General features: G+C 43.7%; 3 protein-coding genes across 8 annotated transcripts in view; 2 read left to right on the top strand and 1 right to left on the bottom strand.

Moving 5' to 3' along the window:
- Positions 1 to 510: 510 nt before the first annotated feature.
- hsh2d (hematopoietic SH2 domain containing) lies at positions 511 to 3,802 on the top strand. The gene is made up of 6 exons (XM_027005442.2): positions 511 to 557; positions 1,095 to 1,218; positions 1,518 to 1,607; positions 1,758 to 1,946; positions 2,344 to 2,587; positions 2,954 to 3,802. The coding sequence occupies exons 2-6, from the start codon at positions 1,100 to 1,102 to the stop codon at positions 3,437 to 3,439; spliced, it is 1,128 nt and encodes a 375-aa protein (XP_026861243.2). The 5' UTR covers positions 511 to 557; positions 1,095 to 1,099; the 3' UTR covers positions 3,440 to 3,802.
- A 2,171-nt stretch (positions 3,803 to 5,973) lies between these two features.
- ankmy1 (ankyrin repeat and MYND domain containing 1) lies at positions 5,974 to 16,996 on the top strand. 6 transcript variants are annotated; one of them, XM_027005499.2, is made up of 19 exons: positions 5,975 to 6,275; positions 6,408 to 6,567; positions 6,802 to 6,948; positions 7,238 to 7,423; positions 7,653 to 7,924; positions 8,537 to 8,753; positions 9,752 to 9,928; positions 10,338 to 10,936; positions 11,187 to 11,352; positions 12,345 to 12,485; positions 12,798 to 12,935; positions 13,290 to 13,397; positions 13,574 to 13,705; positions 13,867 to 13,980; positions 14,296 to 14,461; positions 14,669 to 14,774; positions 14,869 to 14,907; positions 15,040 to 15,194; positions 16,447 to 16,996. In XM_027005499.2, the coding sequence occupies exons 2-19, from the start codon at positions 6,409 to 6,411 to the stop codon at positions 16,611 to 16,613; spliced, it is 3,189 nt and encodes a 1,062-aa protein (XP_026861300.2). In that variant the 5' UTR covers positions 5,975 to 6,275; position 6,408; the 3' UTR covers positions 16,614 to 16,996. The 6 variants fall into 6 exon arrangements, with proteins under 6 accessions (XP_026861303.2, XP_026861304.2, XP_026861300.2 ...); XM_027005500.2 differs by having other exon boundaries at positions 11,181 to 11,352; positions 14,708 to 14,774; XM_027005498.2 differs by having other exon boundaries at positions 5,976 to 6,275; positions 11,181 to 11,352.
- The window catches only part of gpc1a (glypican 1a), a 23,817-nt gene continuing 22,753 nt past the window's right edge, over positions 16,593 to 17,656 (bottom strand). Inside the window, exon 9 of the mRNA XM_027005504.2 lies at positions 16,593 to 17,656. This exon is cut by the window's right edge and continues 902 nt beyond it. The gene's annotated coding sequence lies outside the window, so the exon portion shown is untranslated.

The following is a 17,656-nucleotide window of genomic DNA, read 5'->3' as shown; positions in this document are numbered from 1 at the left end:
AAAGCACCCATCCTACCTAAGACTCAAACCCAGGTTTGACAGGAGGTGAACGTGAGCGCTGGCCACCGGGCCAAAGAGCCAGCTCTCTGGTTAAATGGGTCCTCAGCATCGCAACACCCATTTAACCTTCCTAAGTGACGGTCTGCGTCACAACTACTGCCCTAAAATATTCAGTCAAGAGCCTTTGGTTCATTAGACAGCTCATTCATGCGTCTATTAATGAAGAGCGGGAAAATGCCTAATAATGCCTTACGTAAGTGAATGTCGAGCATGGGTAGCGACACTAAGCAATTTGTAACAGGTGGTGTTATATTACGGAAACGGGACTTCATAAGCGTGGCTGTCGACGCCTATCTGCGATAAAATAGCGACTAAGGAAACTTCCTTCGCCCTCATTAATGACCTTAGCCCGTATTCACAGCTTGCGCCCGAGGGTAGACCAAGACTTTTTACGCTATATAGGAACTAAATAATTACTCTATTACCTGAACATAATGGTATTGCCTAAGGTATTGTTCGCAGTTGTGGTGTGACCTCGTCTCTGCGTTTCAGGACAGGTAAGCGCGTTGAAGCGTATGGACTGTTTCTTGCGATATATGATTTAATATCATATATTATACACATATATGTTATATATAGTTGTGTTGAAAATGTCGTAGTTATAACAGACAATCGCCATCAATGAGAAACTACAAAATCAAGATCCAACGTATTTTTAGTACAAAGGCGATTTTAAAAGATCTTATTTGTAATAAGAAAAAATCCAATCGAATCATTAGAATGCCACTTTATCCTACGTATCCTACATTTATATAGACTATATCATTTAAATGTTCCTATTCAAATGTATTCAAATTAACTGAGACAACCTGTCTAACTTCCCCTTCTTAGATTTTTTTGCCCTTGGTAAACAAGAAGTAATTTGGGTTCATGTTATGCAGGATGAAACAATTGTAACTTGTAGTTTAGAAGTTTTAAATGAATATACTCTTCTGTCTTCCTTTACTGCAAGTGAGGGTTCACCTTGGAGTAGATGGCACAAACTAGTAAATAATTATATATTATTAGAGTTTATAATCTTCCTGTAATCACAGGAGTCATGGCTGGAGCACAAGACGGCCATGAAGCAGTCGTGTCCTGGTTCACCGAATCCCAGCAGAGCTGCATAGTAAAGAATGGGATAATCCCAGAATGGTTCCATGGCATCATTTCCAGGAAGTAAGACTCTGGAATGCTGCTAGCACGTGTCACTGAGATATAGATCATGTGTCTGTATGCTTTGCATTCAAGGCTGCTGTTCACAAATTGCCTCACAAGACACTTTTTACTTTCTTTTGAGAAGAAGTTCTTTAAAGAACCAAGTTATCATTTGAAAACTAGATGACGCTGGGCATCTGCAATTTCCTGTCTAGGGCGCAAAATCTCCATAAAAATCACTGCAGGGTTAAGATCATCATACCTAATCAAGCCACGATGATTTAGGAAAACTTACCCCAGCTGGGTTAAATGTTTCACAGAGTGACAGAAGAAATGCTGATGACCAAGCCACCAGGCAACTTCCTAATCCGTGTGAGTGAAAGTAGAATAGGATACACACTGTCTTACAGGTGAGTGAGTGGCTCTCATAATGTATAGCCATGCTCTTCATTACATAACCAATAGAAACGTCAAGTATTGACTCTGTAAATGAACAAATGAAGACAGGCCTAATAACTTGCTTTTCTTTCCCTCCCAAACATGTTCGTTTTCTCGTTTAGAGCTGAGGATCGCTGCAGACACTTTATGATTGCCATACTTCCAGGTAATCAATATGTGATTGTAGGTGAAAAGCTGAAACACTGCTCTCTCCACGACCTGGTAGCTCACCACCGCAGGGCTCCACTTCTCCCCTACAACGAGGTGCTCACTGTAGCCTGTGGACAGGTGGGGCCCATCTGCACACAATCGTACTGCTGATGACAATTACCAAATTCTAGTTAAGACACTGACTGTTGGTTAACATTTGAAAGATTTGATGAAGCCAAGATTTGATTATTTATTTTTTATTTATTTATTTTTAATTATTCAACTCCTCACATTTTAAGTACAAAAAAACTGCACGAAAGTTAAAAATGGAGTCTGGTCTTTCTCTAATTAGTGTTTTACCAAGCAATCAGATATTTTTACATAATTGTGGGTGACTGTTAATACAGTGATGCATTTCCTGACACCACTGCAACTGCACTGCACTGTATGTGGTAAATTTGTCACGCATGCTGCCTTCCATGTTTGACCTGCTCCATGACCCTTTTCACAGATCTCCAAAAATAGTGTGGACTATGTAAAACTGTTTTTTCCCCAAAGGACGCCCTATGCTTCTGGGACAGAAATCTGTCCAGACAATCACACACAGGCTATCCCTAATCCCCAGGCTGACATCCTGGAAGGCAGACGTCCCAGACTACCAAAGCATCCCAATATCTCCCTTCCTCCAGTACCAAACCTGGGGCCAAATGTAAGCAAGTTGCCGGCAACTGCACCAAGTTTGCCTGCGAGGCTTTATCCCTGCCTGGAGACTGACCTTGGTGCTCTAACCCTGCAGGACATGGTAAGCCACCAACACAGGTCTGTCTATTCAAGCTGTGGTTGCCAGGCGACTGTACTGCCCACATGGCCTGGAGTGTTTCACAGTGAAGTTGCTCTATATCCACAAGTAGTTGCCAATCTTGTAATGGCTACATTATTTGAAGGTAAATGAACCCTAACATTCAGATTCTCAATCTCTGGTCATCTTTATAAAGAACATTTCTTAAGATGGCTCAAAATGGGAGGACAGGTTCTTTATTATGAATAGATTAAAATGTTACCTTTGCCAGATCTATGTAGACAGATTTACACAATCAGTAACTCTAGTGATTTGTGGAACTAGGAACAATTTTATATATAGTCTTATAGTGTTCCTCATGGCTGGCAGGGATGTCCTCTGAAACCTGTGCCCAAGTCCACACCCAGACCCATCGACACACCACTACCTGTGCCTCCCCGAAGCTTCTCACCAAAGAGTGAAGTGCTCAGCACCAGTGCAGGAGACAGACAGAAGCAATTAGCAGCAGGATGCCTGGAGTGGCCGCTGCCCTCGTCTGGCATGCAGCCAGAAGACAGTCAGAAGAGCCAGGTAGAGCCAAAGTCTACCCGCATAAGCCTGGCACAGTGCAGAAAGCTCTTTCAGAGGAAGAAGAACCACTCTGAGGAGCACACATACACAGAAATAAATGACAATGTAGTGGAAAAGGGAGCTGGTGGAGATAGTAACCACCAAAAGCTCAGTGGGGGACTCCATGGCATTGCCCCCCACGCTGGCAAAGAACTGTCTGCCCAGGCTGTTGTTAATTCTGGTTCTGCCACTGGGATGCTGCCAGAAGAATACTTCAACCCGCCTCCATTTGCCCCTCATTACTGAATGAAGTACGTGGGCTGAATGTCATATGATGATTTACACATAGATATTTCATGTATGATTTTCAGTTGTTGTTTTTTTGCTGTGCTAATATTATACAATGTATGCATAGCATAATGTATGTCAGTTGGCCATATGAGCATTGTTAGTATGCAGGCTACTTTACCTTGTGTAGTGCTTGCCTGCACCAACAATCTCTCAGCAGTTCCACATCTTTGCCAGGAGTGACCCAAGAGTACTCTGGGCTCTTTTACTGCTGTCAAACAACATTATTGGCAACTTTATAAGATAATACAACATGGGAAAAATTCATAACTAGGTGTAGCTGAGTAATGGGCAACCAACAGAATCAACAGTCACGACATGCACGCTGCTAACTGGGTGTAATTGACTCATTTAATGAAAAGGGTGTGTTCAAATTAATAACAGTGTGGAGTTCAATTAGTGAGGTGATTCAATCTATGAATAAACAGGTGTCAATTACGGCCCTTATTTAAAGAAGGAGGGCAGCAAACGTTGTACCTGCTGGTTTTAGCCATTGCTCAGTGAGTAAACTGGGTCGTTCCAGACATTGTACCAAAGGAGAAAAAACTTTGATCAAGAGGTTGATTGGAGAGGGGAAAACATAAAGAAGTGCAGAAAATAATTGGCTGTTCAGCTAAAATGATCTCAAATGCTTTAAAATGGCAAACAAAACCCGAAACACATGGTAGGAAAAGAAATACTACCATGCATGTAGATCATAGAATAACAAGCATGGCAAAGAAGCATGCAATGATCAGCTCCATGGAAATCAAAGATCTTCAGTTACCTGTGAGTACTATAACAATCAAAAGATGCCTACGTGAAGCAAAACTATTTGCAAGAAGCCCTTGTAAAGTGCCATTGCTGAAAAAAAGATGTTGAAAAGGTTAGTTTTCCAAAGAATACATTGACTGGCCTAAAGAGAAGTGGTGCAAAATTCTATGGACAGATGAGAGCAAGATTGTTCTTATTGGGTCTAAAGGCCACAGAGTTTGTGAGATGACCCATAAACACTGAATTCAAGCCACAGTACACTGTGAACACTGTAAAACATGGAGGTGCCAGCATAATGGTTTGGGGATGTTTCTCATACTTTGGAGTCGGATCCATTTATTGCATACCATGCACCATGGACCGGTTTGAATATATCAAAATACTGGAAGAGGTCATGTTGCCTTATGCTGAAGAAGAAATGCCCTTGAAATTGGTGTTTCAGCAGGATAATGATCCCAAACACACCAGCAAGTGGGCAACATCCTGGTTCCAGACCAACGAGATTGATGTTATGAAGTGGCCAGCCCAATCCCCAGACCTCAATCCGATTGAGAATTTGCGGAGTGTCATCAAAAATGCTGCTTTTGATGCAAAACCAAAGAATACAGAAGAACTGTTGAATGTAGTCCAGTCAGCTTGGGCTGAAATATGTTTGCAGGTGTCAGATGTTAGGTGACTCTATGCCACACAGATGTAAAGCAGTTATCAGAAATAAAGGTTATACAACTAAATATTAGTTCAGTGATCAACAGAACAGCTAAATCTGTAAACAACTTTCAGTTTATACTGTAAATATTTGAGTTTGTAAATGAAAATGAAGACACTGCTATTTTTTTTAACAGCCCATAATTCTTTTTTCTTTTCTTTTTTTATTTTCAGTTTAAAAATTGATATTTCGTTCATGTTTTCATTTGGAATTGAACGTGTAGTGCTCCCAGTGCTTTTGTGTATATGGAAATAAATGCTATTATGAGGATTGAGCTTTTTCTCAGTTGTTTCAAACACACTATTGTGCTATTATTTTGCACATAGCTGTATATTGACTAAAAGTATTTAGTTTGCTTACAGACCAAAATATATGTTGGATAAATATGATATCTACATTTGAACTACGTTCATTTTTGGCAGGAATACATACATATTTAGTGTCGGAGTGAATCGTCTAAGCGGCTGTACAGTAGTTAGGATGGACATATTGAGATGCACGTCATTGACCTACAAAATATTCACAGAGGATATTAACTAATGCTTCATATAAACGTTAAAATGTTTTCCAGAAATCCGGCTTTGTCTGTTAACAATGATTATTCACCGAGACAAAATATTGTGCCCTTGGGTAACGAATGTTTCAAAAGGTCTCTCTCTATACTTTTATGACCTTCTTAGCAAAACAAACAAGAAATGAGCAAAAACAGCTTACATAATAGCCTATATTTATGTCTCAAATATAAAAACATCAGCGGGAAAGGTAAAAGAATAACAATTTAGCAGGGCTGCTTTGCAACGGCAGATCTTGTCTTCGCCCGCCTGTATACCCGCAGCTATCAAATGACAGCATCAAAACCTGCACACGTTTAGGGACAGTATTTATTCTTGTTCTGGTAGCTGTGAAAGTACCGAGGAATAATTAAGTACGAATTCTTTGAAATACTTACGTGAATGATCAGCTTCACTAGATTAGTCAAAGTTATTGGACAACAGAGAGAGAGAGAGAGAGAGAGAGAGAGAGAGGGGGGTGGCTGGGAAGTCTGAAGTCTCAGTTGCTAAGTTGCATGTCGCTGTAACTTGGAAACAACAAGGTTACTTGAAACACACGTCTGGGATGAATGTTTACATTTGTTTTAGTCAGTGATGCCGACTGTTTAGTCGGCGTCGACTCGAGTTAACTAGAAGAGCAGACGTCTTTACGTGTGTTAAGTACCGTTAAGGAACAGTTTACGGCCCGGAGACCAGAACACAGCAGAGAGCGCGGCTCACGCACGAGATGGGCAAAGGCCCTATCGGGCACGTGTTTCGTCAAAATAAAACTACGGTTGTCAAGGTAACGAAGTTAAGTTGCGCGTAAAACAGCCGTGGAAATGTCTTTTTTGAAAACCTATACTGGTAAAAACAGAAATGTCTTTTGAAGTCGTTCGCTCAGTATGCAAAATGTCAATACGCTTGGTTTTGCTAGAATGACGTTGCCCCGACCCACGAGCGTTAGGAGCGGTTTATGTGTCAACCAGAGAAACGGACGCGGGATCCAGGAGTGGCCGGACGGATCCAAATATGAAGGAGAATTCGTCAACGGTTTGAAACAAGGCGCCGGTGTCTTCACATGGCCAAACGGAGAGGTAGACCATCCAAAGCAATGGTGGTTAATCTGTGATTTGTTGGTCTACTGTTTGCCTTCATTAGTCATTGTCAAATACATGTCGTGTGTCAGCGACTGAATGACGTTGAATTAAGACCAATATTATGTTTGCAAACCAGGATTTCATGCAGATTGCTGAGGTACAAATGCTTAGTACAAAACTGTATTCACGACCTGTTCTTCCGCATGGTGACTAAACGTGTTTATGGGCTAGTTTTATGAAGGCTCCTTCTACAAGGATTATCGCCACGGATGTGGAACGTACTCATGGCCAGATGGCGGACAATTCACGGGAAAGTTTTATCTAAATCGTAAGGAAGGCTACGGGCTCCAGCGGTTCCACGATGGAACTACCTTCCAGGTAAAACCACAGCTTGTGGAATACCTGGTAAATAATCATTATACGACACGATAATTAAAGGTTAAATTGTGTAACCCGTTGTTTTTTATGTGTGTGATTATACGTTGTGATTTTTCTGATCGTGGATCGTTTATTAAATCGTTTTAATCCAGTCCTGCATCTAACTTTTATAGCTTTGGATTTTGACGAGTTTGCGAGAGCTAGCTACATAACGCATCCGTTGTCTGTGTTGCGAGGGACTCGTAAATGTCCCCTGTGTTAATTCTTGTGTTAATTCCTCTCTACTCAGGGTCTACACCACGCTGACGAGCGCTTCGGACCTGGAGTGACCACATACCTGGATGGGCGGCAGGACGTGGGTCTATGGTACAGGCACTGGCTATTGCGTCTGCCCACCTGCGTGGGTGAAGGTTTCACCCTGAGAGATTTTCCTGAGTACATGGCCCTGGTCCCAAAGCAGCAGCTTCAGACCCAGGTTGGGACGGCTTCAGCATTTCACTCTTCACTGCCACAATGATTAAATTCAATTAAAATTAAATAACATTAAAAGTTCTTGGAATGAAATCATAAAAGTAAAATCGCACATCACACCCTGCTAAATTTGTGCCATTACGTGATTGTGATATTTCTATTCGATGCTTTCAGACTATTACATTTCAAATTATGTTTTCTTCTGCCGTGCACCTCTTTACACCCAAACCCAGGTATTCGCTCAAGCTTCCCCAACACAAAGCAGGAGAGTCAACTCCATGGCTCCCCCTTGGGATTGCGGCCCACCGCTGCAGCAGGACGAGTGGTTCGTCCTGCCCCCAGGCATCGAGAGCTACTCTACTGACTCGGACCACCTGCCGACTCCTCAGAGCCGGCGGCAGGAGCTTGACCTCCTGTTCTTCGGCAGGGGTGATATCCACATGCCCTCGTTCTCTGATGACCCGCCTCTTCAGCAGCAAATGGAAGCCCACATCCACACCCACAGGTCAGCAGCACAACAGGGGCTCTTCTGCTAATGATGACACTACAGCTTTGGGAATGCACTATATACACAGTGACATCCAACAATGGCAATTCTCTGTATACAGAGGTAGGACTGAACTGTATGGGCTGAATGCTATATTGTGATTATATATGCTTTGTAGTATATGCATGAATATAATTCATTTGACATGGGTAACAATTGGTCTTCATTATTTTGTCGAAAGATGACTTGCCTTTGTTGGATCAGGTGAATGGAATGATTTGCACACACAGAGCACTAACCCCGTGGGTCACTCACACCACTGGTCACTTCTCCCACAGAGCAGACATGCTAGAGAGCACTCCCACATACTCCTTTACATAACAGCCTCCTGAGGTTTGGAAACTGTAAAAGACAATATTGTAGTAATGATTAACAAATGTGTATTTGTTGTTAAAAAGTTAGTTCATGTTTAAGTGTGAAGGCATGCAGAATGCCCAGACCTTTTTACACTAATACATTTCAAATAATGATTTTCTGTGTCCTGTACTTACCTACACACAAAGTGCACAGTGCTCATTTTAGTCTATCATGTGTAAATGTTCCCAACCATGTCTCTCTCTTTTGCTGTAGATTTGAGGCAGAGGGGCTGGATTGGGATGTTGCTGCCGTACTGGCTATGAACAGGGAGGGGTTTGGACCCAAGGGCCCTGTGGAGCGCACATCAGAAAAGCTCCTCAGAGCAGCATCCCTTGGTCTCTACCAGAATGTTTATGACATTTTGTTCGATGGGAAAGTCCACCCTGATGTGGCTGATGCAAGAGGATGCACTGCCCTTCTTGCAGCCACGGTAAGACTCGCACTGTAAGAGTGGCTTGGTAAGACTCGCACTGTAAGAGTGGCTTGGTAAGACTCGCACTGTAAGAGTGGCTTGGTAAGACTCGCACTGTAAGAGTGGCTTCATAAGACTCGCACTGTAAGAGTGGCTTGGTAAGACTCGCACTGTAAGAGTGGCTTGGTAAGACTCGCACTGTAAGAGTGGCTTCATAAGACTCGCACTGTAAGAGTGGCTTCATAAGACTCGCACTGTAAGAGTGGCTTGGTAAGACTCGCACTGTAAGACTTTCACTGAAGGGCTCGCTTTGTAAGACTTGCACTCTAAGACTCGCTTGCTAAGACTCGCAGTGTAAGATTTGTACTGTACAGCTCATGGAACTTAACATATTTTACCAAAAGACTTGCAGTGTTGGGCACCAATAATATGGTATGTTGGTTGTAGTGATAATGTAATTTAAGGTAAAGTGGTCATAGTTCATGATGGGAAACTTGTCTAGTGACCAGATATGAAATGTAAAAGTAGCTTCTTCTTGCTTCTCTGACTTGAATAGACTAGATTTTGTGTAACGTGTACTGTAGATGGACCAGTGTAGGGATACAGAAATACTACTTAATAATAATAATGAAAAGTTTATATGTTTCAGTTTCACCTCACATTGTTGTTTAAACTAACCTAGGCATGGTAGACAAAGCACTGTTCATTTTAGAGTTCACTGTGTAGTTTTAAAGCAAAAATTGGGAAAATGTATATCTATTATGCATTTTTTACATACGATATTAAAATATTTCACCAGCAGATGGCAGCACTTGTATTACTCTTTGTTCATTGACACCCCCCCCCCCCACACACACACACACATACACATTTGGAACAATGAGATATGCACATCTGTGATTTCCCTCCAACATGTCAGAGAGTGGGACGTGTGATATCCATGATCTTTATTTAATAACCTATTTGTGTTGTATACGTACTATAAGACAGAAAATAATGCATTCATTGCTGTACAGGTGAGTTGTCATGACGATGTGATCCACTTGCTACTGGACAGTGGGGCTGATGTGAATATGGTGAATGAGGAGGGCATGTCTGCTCTGGCGGCGAGCTGCGTCCTCTACTACCCGTTCCATTCTCTGCATGAGACAGTAGCTGAGAAGGTGTCTCAGCGAGACGCTCTGAAACCAGAGGTAGGCCACCGAAAGCCAGGACTGCAGCCTTTTATGCAGTAATGTGACGATGACCTTCGGCCTTTGTTTGCCAGCTCTGCAGGAACTCTGCACTGCGTAATGCTTTCTTTGTTCAAATACACATTAAGCTGAAAAGCGTAATGGCTGAATGGCTTGGTAATACACTCAGAAAAACATGATGTGTCTATGAAAGCAGACAGTACAGGTATACTGCAGAAACAGTCACAATGCAGGTATATTACAGAAGCAGGCACAGTACAGGTATAATACGGAATCAGACACAGTGCAGGTATTCTGCAGAACCAGGCTTTGGAGTCCCTGGCTCAGACACTATGTTGCAGTACTGTTAAGCTACATTCGTCACAATAAATGTTTGTTTTTGACAAACGTGCTTTTGCTTGCTCTGCAGATCAAGGCCTCCTCAACCATGGAGAACAGCCCACAGCAGAAGGCTGCTGGCCCCCTGACAGAAAGTCCTGGAAATGACAGTGATCGAAAACTGTTCCTTACAGACAGCCTGTTCGTGACTGAACAAGTGGAGCGAGTTCCTTCAGGCGAAAGTGTGGGCTGCGCCGAGGACGTTCCAGGCCATGCGGAGGAACGCAAAAGGCCCAGTGAGAGAGAGAAAGCCCCGTGGGCTGGGAATGGGGAGGCAGCAGAGCTTGAGCTCCTGGAGGAGGTGCGGTCCATTCAGCTCCTGAATATCCATGGGAATATCCATGTGGGTGTTCAAGCAAAGGGCGAGGAGGAAGATTACAGAAGATCTGTGGAAGATCACGTGGATCTGGAAGCGGAGGAGACAGACTGGAGAAATGGAGGCAGAGCTGCACCAGAGACCATCTACGACTCACCTCGCTCCGTGGTCAGCTCCGTGGTCAACTCTGTGGTCAGCTCTGTGGTCACTGAGGACCTCATGCAACAGATGGCTGAGGTTCCATGCCACAAGGACAAGGATTCGACAACAGAACCCCAGGAAACGGTCCACAAGATGCCAGTCATGTTGCCTTTGTGAGTCTTTGATGTTGGTTGAAGCACTTTGAGATGATGTGCTTACAAATAGTGTACCTACACACAGGCTTTCTATAGATCCAAGGATATTTTAGGATTGTAGTGTAGTAAGTATCTTTTGACTTGTTCATTAAGATATGTAACATGCATTAACAATAAATACTGTTTTGGAAATTAGCCTTGGACATGTAGCACACATGGTTTCCCACGGCTCGTGTTCTCTTGCGTGGTGGTTGCCCACCAGGCACAGGTGCCAATGGACCACCATGCAGCTGCTGCTGACGAGAGGGGCAGATCCTAACGCCTCCAGCGTTCCCATGCCAGTCATCTTCCTGGCTATCAAAGCAGGCCACACCGAGGGCGTGCAAAGACTGCTGGAGAGTGGCGCACGCACGGACATGCCCTTACCCACCCAGGTGAGGCCCACCCCAGCCCGCTCCTGCAGAACAGTTCCTGGCCCCGGCCTGTCATGCCGGCCTGGTAAATTCAGCCACCTCAGTGAGATGGGTACAGTTTCTTGGATTTGTGCTAGCACTGAATTCGGAGAGTATGGATGAACAACCTTCCTCTACCTCCAAGCTAAGATTAGTCAGACTTGATCTACTCTGGCACATTCTGAATTCGTAGTTCGGTTACTGTGCTGATGTGTGTCAGGCAGGGCTTGGGTGTTCTGTTTGGCTGTATTCCACTGAAAGATGTGAGAGTGACAGTGAAGTGTAGGAAGGGGCCATTTGCTACGCTTTTCTCATATTTTATGTTTTTCCTTTGCTGTCCACTTACATGTGGCATTTGGAACCAAAAAGAGTCATCATTCATTTTTACACGAGCATTTTTATTCCTTAGAATTAAACAGACTGTTACTGCGCCTTTAGGTCAATTATAAGATCACTGAAGAAGATTCCAGTGTGAGTAACTACAGCTAAATACCATAAATGTAAATGTAGCTACAGCTACAGCGTACTGCCGAGGTGGTCAGAGTTGCAGTGAAGTACAGTGAAGGTTTCCAGAAAAACATGACATTTCGAACAGTGTCCTTCTTCAACTGAGCAAGCAAAGATGCATTAAGATAAATGAGCTCTGTTCTTATTGGCTGCCTTGTATTGTACCGCATTCAAAAAGCACTCAGAGCTGAAACACTGTGTAAGTGGGTGGGGCTAAACTGCTGTAGCCTGAACAGGATGTAATGAGGTTGTCAGAGAAACGGTGATTTCAAAATAATAGGTTGTTTTTGCATCTTGGATTCGATATATGGACTGTGGGAGTGAACAGTGTTTTCTTTTTAATTTAAACAATATTTACATATTACTGAAAAATAATTCTTCAGTAAATCAAGGGAAATTCCGTTCTCCATGATGAGGGCCCTTTTAATACCACTAACAGCTCCTGTCCTTGTGTTTGTTTACCGTAGCGGAAGGGTCTGTACCCGCTCCATGTGGCAGCTGGCCTGCCTGGGCCCAAGGGTCCCAAGATCACCGAGCTGCTTCTGCTTGCTGCTGCAGACCCCGATGTCAAAGCCCAGGATGCCGGCGAAGTGTGTGAGCTGGACGAGGTCCGAGCTGCAGAGGCTGCCTCACACATGGCTCTTTTTCCCTTAGCTGAGCACCAAGTGGGGCATGTGAATAACATGAAAACAAGTTAACGAATTATTGACTTTTAGCATGTCTGTCTTACTGCACTCAAACCTAATGTGACTGATGGCTTTTTTTTCTGGTGGGGGGAACTGCACAAATGCAGTTTCTAAGAAACAAGTTTATAAATGCTAATCTGATTTGTGAATGCTACTTTCTGTAACTAAAAAGTAATAACTGTACACTTAAGGAAAAGCTGATCCCATCTGAACTGACTGTGCATTTGCGCACAGAGCATGGCAGATGTCCAGGATGGCTCCTCCCTCGGTTCTGCAAGCCCCGCCTGCTTTTCCACGGTCATCTTGACAACGCCTGAGGATGGTGGGAGGACCCCACTCCACGTGGCCTGTCAGAGAGAAAGCGACTATATGGTAAGCACAGATACCTCACTGAAGCATTCACTCCTGCTGTGTGTGTGTGTGTGTGTGTTTACTGTATAATAACATACGTACACTATGCCACATCCTTTAATTCTTCTTCTGTAAACATAACTAAACAGAAAATGGAAACATAACTGTCATAAGTGATGGAAATATATTTGCGTTAACGTGTGAGTGCAATATTGACCTAATCTGTACATTGCATCGTTGAGCCAGACATGCAAATAAAGAAGTTTGTTGACTATAAGGGTATATGAACACACACAATGGTTTGTGCTTTGTTTTGAATAGTGCTGTGTGTGTGTGTGTGTGTGTGTGTGTGTGTGTGAATGCTCTGTTCCGTAGAATGCCAGAGATGTGGTCTCCATCCTCCTTACCCACAAGGCAAGTACCATCCATCTGTGGAGCGGCCATTCCCCCCTCTCTCTGGCCATTGCCAGCGGCAACGACCTTGTGAGTGACCTTGAATACAAGTTTGAATTTTTTTTTTTGTATAGTAAAATAAATCAAAAATAATCTGATTCCAAAACCCCCCTTTATTCATGTATCATCCACCATGGTGTGATGTTAACCCTGCTCCCCCCCCCCCGTTCACCCCCTGGGTAAACCCTCCATGGAACGGTCCTCAGGCTGTGGACGAGCTCCTGGCTGCCAGAGCCGACCCCAACCTACCCCTCTCCCGACACATAGGCAGCGCCCTGTGCGCAGCTGCTACCCTCAGCTATGACCGCGGACACCTGGCACAAAGCAGGATCAAACTGGTACCCCTGCACCATCCTCATCTAATGTACAGTTCTACCTAATGTGAATATAAATAAAATCATGCAACCTACGAACCAGTCTGGGCCAGTACCGAACAGAACCGGTCGTGGTGTTGAATACGAGCTCAGATCGGGCTTTTTTCCCATTTCTTGCCGTTCAGGTTGAGAAGCTGATCAAGGCTGGTGCCAATATCCTGATGCCTGTGGTGGTCGGCGAGGGCCGCAGGTGTGCCATCGGGACAGCGCTGGATTATGCCCATTACTTTTTTAACCAGGTACTACAGCAGATGTTCCTCACCCTCACATCACCCGCTCCACCCGGTTCGCCACCCTCAGACTTGCTGGGATCTCAGTGGTCACTGCTTGGCTGTGACCCAGCTGGTCATAAGTATAATTGCAGCTTATCTCTACTGATATAATGGTCTTGTGCAGGTCCCTGTAGTGGGTTCAACGAGGGCATGAGGACCATGAACATTGTAAACAAGTAAACCAGTCTCTAATCAAAATGTGGACCAGTGGTCTTTGAATGACTTTTTTCCTCCTTGTTGTCTACTGTAAAATGTGAGCCTCCAGCTGTGTTCTCTGTTCAGGACTGGCGCATAGCTCGTGCCCCGTACCATGCACTGAACCAGTTCCAGCGGCAGACTTACAACGCCCGCCGTCAACTGCTTGGCATGATGGGAGATCTTCTGAGGCTGGCTGCCGTTGGCATGGAGACACAACGCTTGAAAGCTGAGCAGAGCCAGGGTATACACAGTAAGTAACCAAGAGACTGTACCAGTGCACTTGCAATTAAAAGTCAGCATGACTTTGTGTGTTTGTGTGCGTGTGTGTGCGTGTGCGTGTGTGATTGTGTATGTGTGTGCGTGTTTGTGTGCGTGTGTGTACATGCGTGTGTGTGCATGCGTGTGTGTGCATGCGTGTGTGTGTGTGTGTGTGTGTGTGTGTGTGTGGTGGCGCCAGGTGTTGGTCCAAAAGAGAAGTTTGTGTTTACTGGGACAGGAGCAACACCTCCTGGAAACCAAGTGGGAGTCACTGACACATCATCTCCGACTGAGTCTCATCTGAGGTCCACGCCAACACGCAGACATGCTCAATAACGCACAGTTACTGTTGAAAGAGCTGAAGTACACAACTACACGGTTATTTCCTCCATCCTGCAGGTCTGGGACCGAAAGCGAGACAGGGACTATGATTGTGAGGTAAGAGCCCACTTAGTTAAACAGGAAACGCATCACCAGCGGGGCTTTGGGCCTCGTCTGAGGTAGTCCTTCATTGAGCACGTTGGTGTGTGTGCGTGCGTGCGTGCGTGTGTGTGTGTGTGTCTCTTTCAGGAAACCCCCGTTTAAGTACTGCTACCAGTGTGGCCGCTCCATCTGGGTGGTGCTGACACCCTGTAGCCGCTGCCATGAGGTGTTTTACTGCAGTAAGACGTGTAAGATGAAGTCATGGAGCGAGCGTCACAGAGAGGAGTGCCTCCGTGTGCCAGGTTGGAAGGGTGCTGTGCCTCTCAAACACTAGCCCCCCTCTTACAGCTGCCGCCTGGCAAATATCTCACTCCCCATCCTTCCAGGAGGGGACAAGAAATCCCAGAAACTATGACCAGGGTTTACCTGAAGTCTTAAAGCCAAGTGTAACGGTGGGTTGGGCGAGAGGAGTTTCTTTTCTGTTGGCTTAATAACAAAGTTACATCTGTTTAACGTATTTTCCACCTCTTGCTCAGCCATGTGTCCAGTTGGGGCCAATAGTATATGATTGACAAGATAAAAAAAGCTACTCACTGTACCTTTTAATAACTATATAAACTCCCATAACAGCATAACGGCTTTCTTGCAGCTTTAGACTTCTTTATGTGGAAATATGTTATTCATAAATCTGTGAATTGGTACATCGGAGAAATAGATTTTGATTTGAAAAAGGCCTGCTGTGAGATGAAAATATTGTGAAATTTGAGCTCCTCAGCTTGTTTCTGAAGGCTCTGCTTTTTAGAATTCATTACTCAGCTAAGTGTAGGTCAAGGTAATACTGCTGCAAATGCAACCAGGCAGTTCCTAGTGTCAGAGATCAGGGACCTTTGACCCATGGCTCAGCCCCAGAGAAGCGGTTATGTGTGGTTTTGTTGAGGGTGGGCACTGAGGTTGGTGCACACGCTATGCAGGACTCCAACCAAAAACATTCGCAGTCAACATACAAACATGGCGAGTGAAAGCACAACAGTTGGCATTCAATCCTCTAACGTCCTGAGAGAAAGAATATGTTGGCTGGCAAAGACCCACAGCACAGAAAACTGTGGCCTTGCATGTGTGTGTGTGTGTGTGTGTGTGTGTGTTATTTGAATATTTTCTGCAAGTTGGTAAAGTGCAGATTGCTGTTCAGTGAGGCTTTATGAGCATCAGTGACGCTTGCCGAGCACACGCTGAAGAGATTAGAGAAAACGTTGCTATTACAGAAGAGGCGCATTCACCAGCGATGGCAGAGTCAGGGGGAGGCATTAAAGATAGGACAACTTAAAGACCTGATGGAGCCCCACACACCTGTGTGCGCTGAGTTCTGTCACTGTGCAAAGATGAGCTCTCTACAGCCTGTGGATAAAGTGCTAAAATATAATAAAGTTCTAAAAGTCCTCCGGTCAGGGTGGGTGGGCCAAAAAAAAAAAGATTTAATCTTTAATTAACCACCAACAGTACTTTTTGAGACAGAATGAAGCCTTTAATTGTTTGTTTGGCTTTTTGCCTTCCCAGGGACTGGACAGACCAGGTACAGCTCTGGGATCCGTCTACAACCTTTTTCAGAGAAAAGTTCCCAAAAAGGCAGAGATTTCCAGGTCAAGACGGACAGGGAATACTCAAGCACGCCAGCAACACATAGCCATCGCCATGACCCCGAAGAAAATTACAGTTTTATTTGAGATGTGATACAAAGACCATGTACATTGAGATAAACAGTCTTAATTAAATATCAGCAAATGTCAGCAATATCAGAAGTCTGTAAAAGAGGGCAGCAAACCTGTGATTTGAATAGTTTTGGGATTTAAAAAAAAAAGATTTGGTGATGACATTAGAATTGCCTTTTTTGTGTTTTTGTGTTTTATCGTTTTATGACTTACATTCATGTGCACACCACATTAAAAAGTCCATTGGCAAATCTGAAATATAAATAGTGTGCAGTAGCTCTTTTTTCAAGAAAGTATAACAGTAAGGGCATCACTGATTAAACAAAAGTTATCTTTGAAAGTGATATCAGTGACTAACAAAGCGAATGAGACATTGTAACATTGATAAACTCTTTCTTTACAGTAAAAAAACATTCACAAACCCATCAATGTTGAAATGCAAGTCGGATGTAAACGTTATCAAAAACATCCTCCCTGTGATGTGCTGAAGTAAATGTGCTCGGGAATCTTTGCCACAAACATCTGATAAAACACGTGAGAAAAGGGTTTGCAATCGACCCTTAACATTCAATCACTGGGATCAGTGTTTGTTAGCCACATTATGTGCATTTCATTGACTACAAATGACTTAAGTACAAAGTCTGTAACTGAACAAAGAACATTTATCATTTGACGCATTTTGTCTGTTGACATTCAACAAGCTGACATTCAACGTGAGTAGTACATTTTTATTTTAAACGTCCTCCCTATCAAACTAAATGAGGTCTTTGGATGATTCGGATTCTAGTAGGTAGAAAATCAATTGCAAGCTGAGTCTACTCTGATGTTCTGACACCAGAGGATCTTATTTTGACAGTGACTTTCTCTGTAAATGCTGAAATGTAGTCCTTAAGAATCAAATCCAACATGTTGAAATCTAGCCTGCAGCTGCGATCGTATTGCAAGAGCTTTTATGACACAATTATCTCAATCCGTGAAAATTCTTGCAAACATCTGCTTTATAAAATGTTTCAGCGAAGTCGTTAGCAATTGCCTCTTCAAGACTGAAGCATGCACAC

Source organism: Electrophorus electricus, chromosome 26 (genome assembly GCF_013358815.1).
Source record: "Electrophorus electricus isolate fEleEle1 chromosome 26, fEleEle1.pri, whole genome shotgun sequence".
Taxonomy (NCBI): Eukaryota; Metazoa; Chordata; class Actinopteri; order Gymnotiformes; family Gymnotidae; genus Electrophorus; species Electrophorus electricus.
This window is presented reverse-complemented; position numbering and strand designations above follow the sequence as displayed.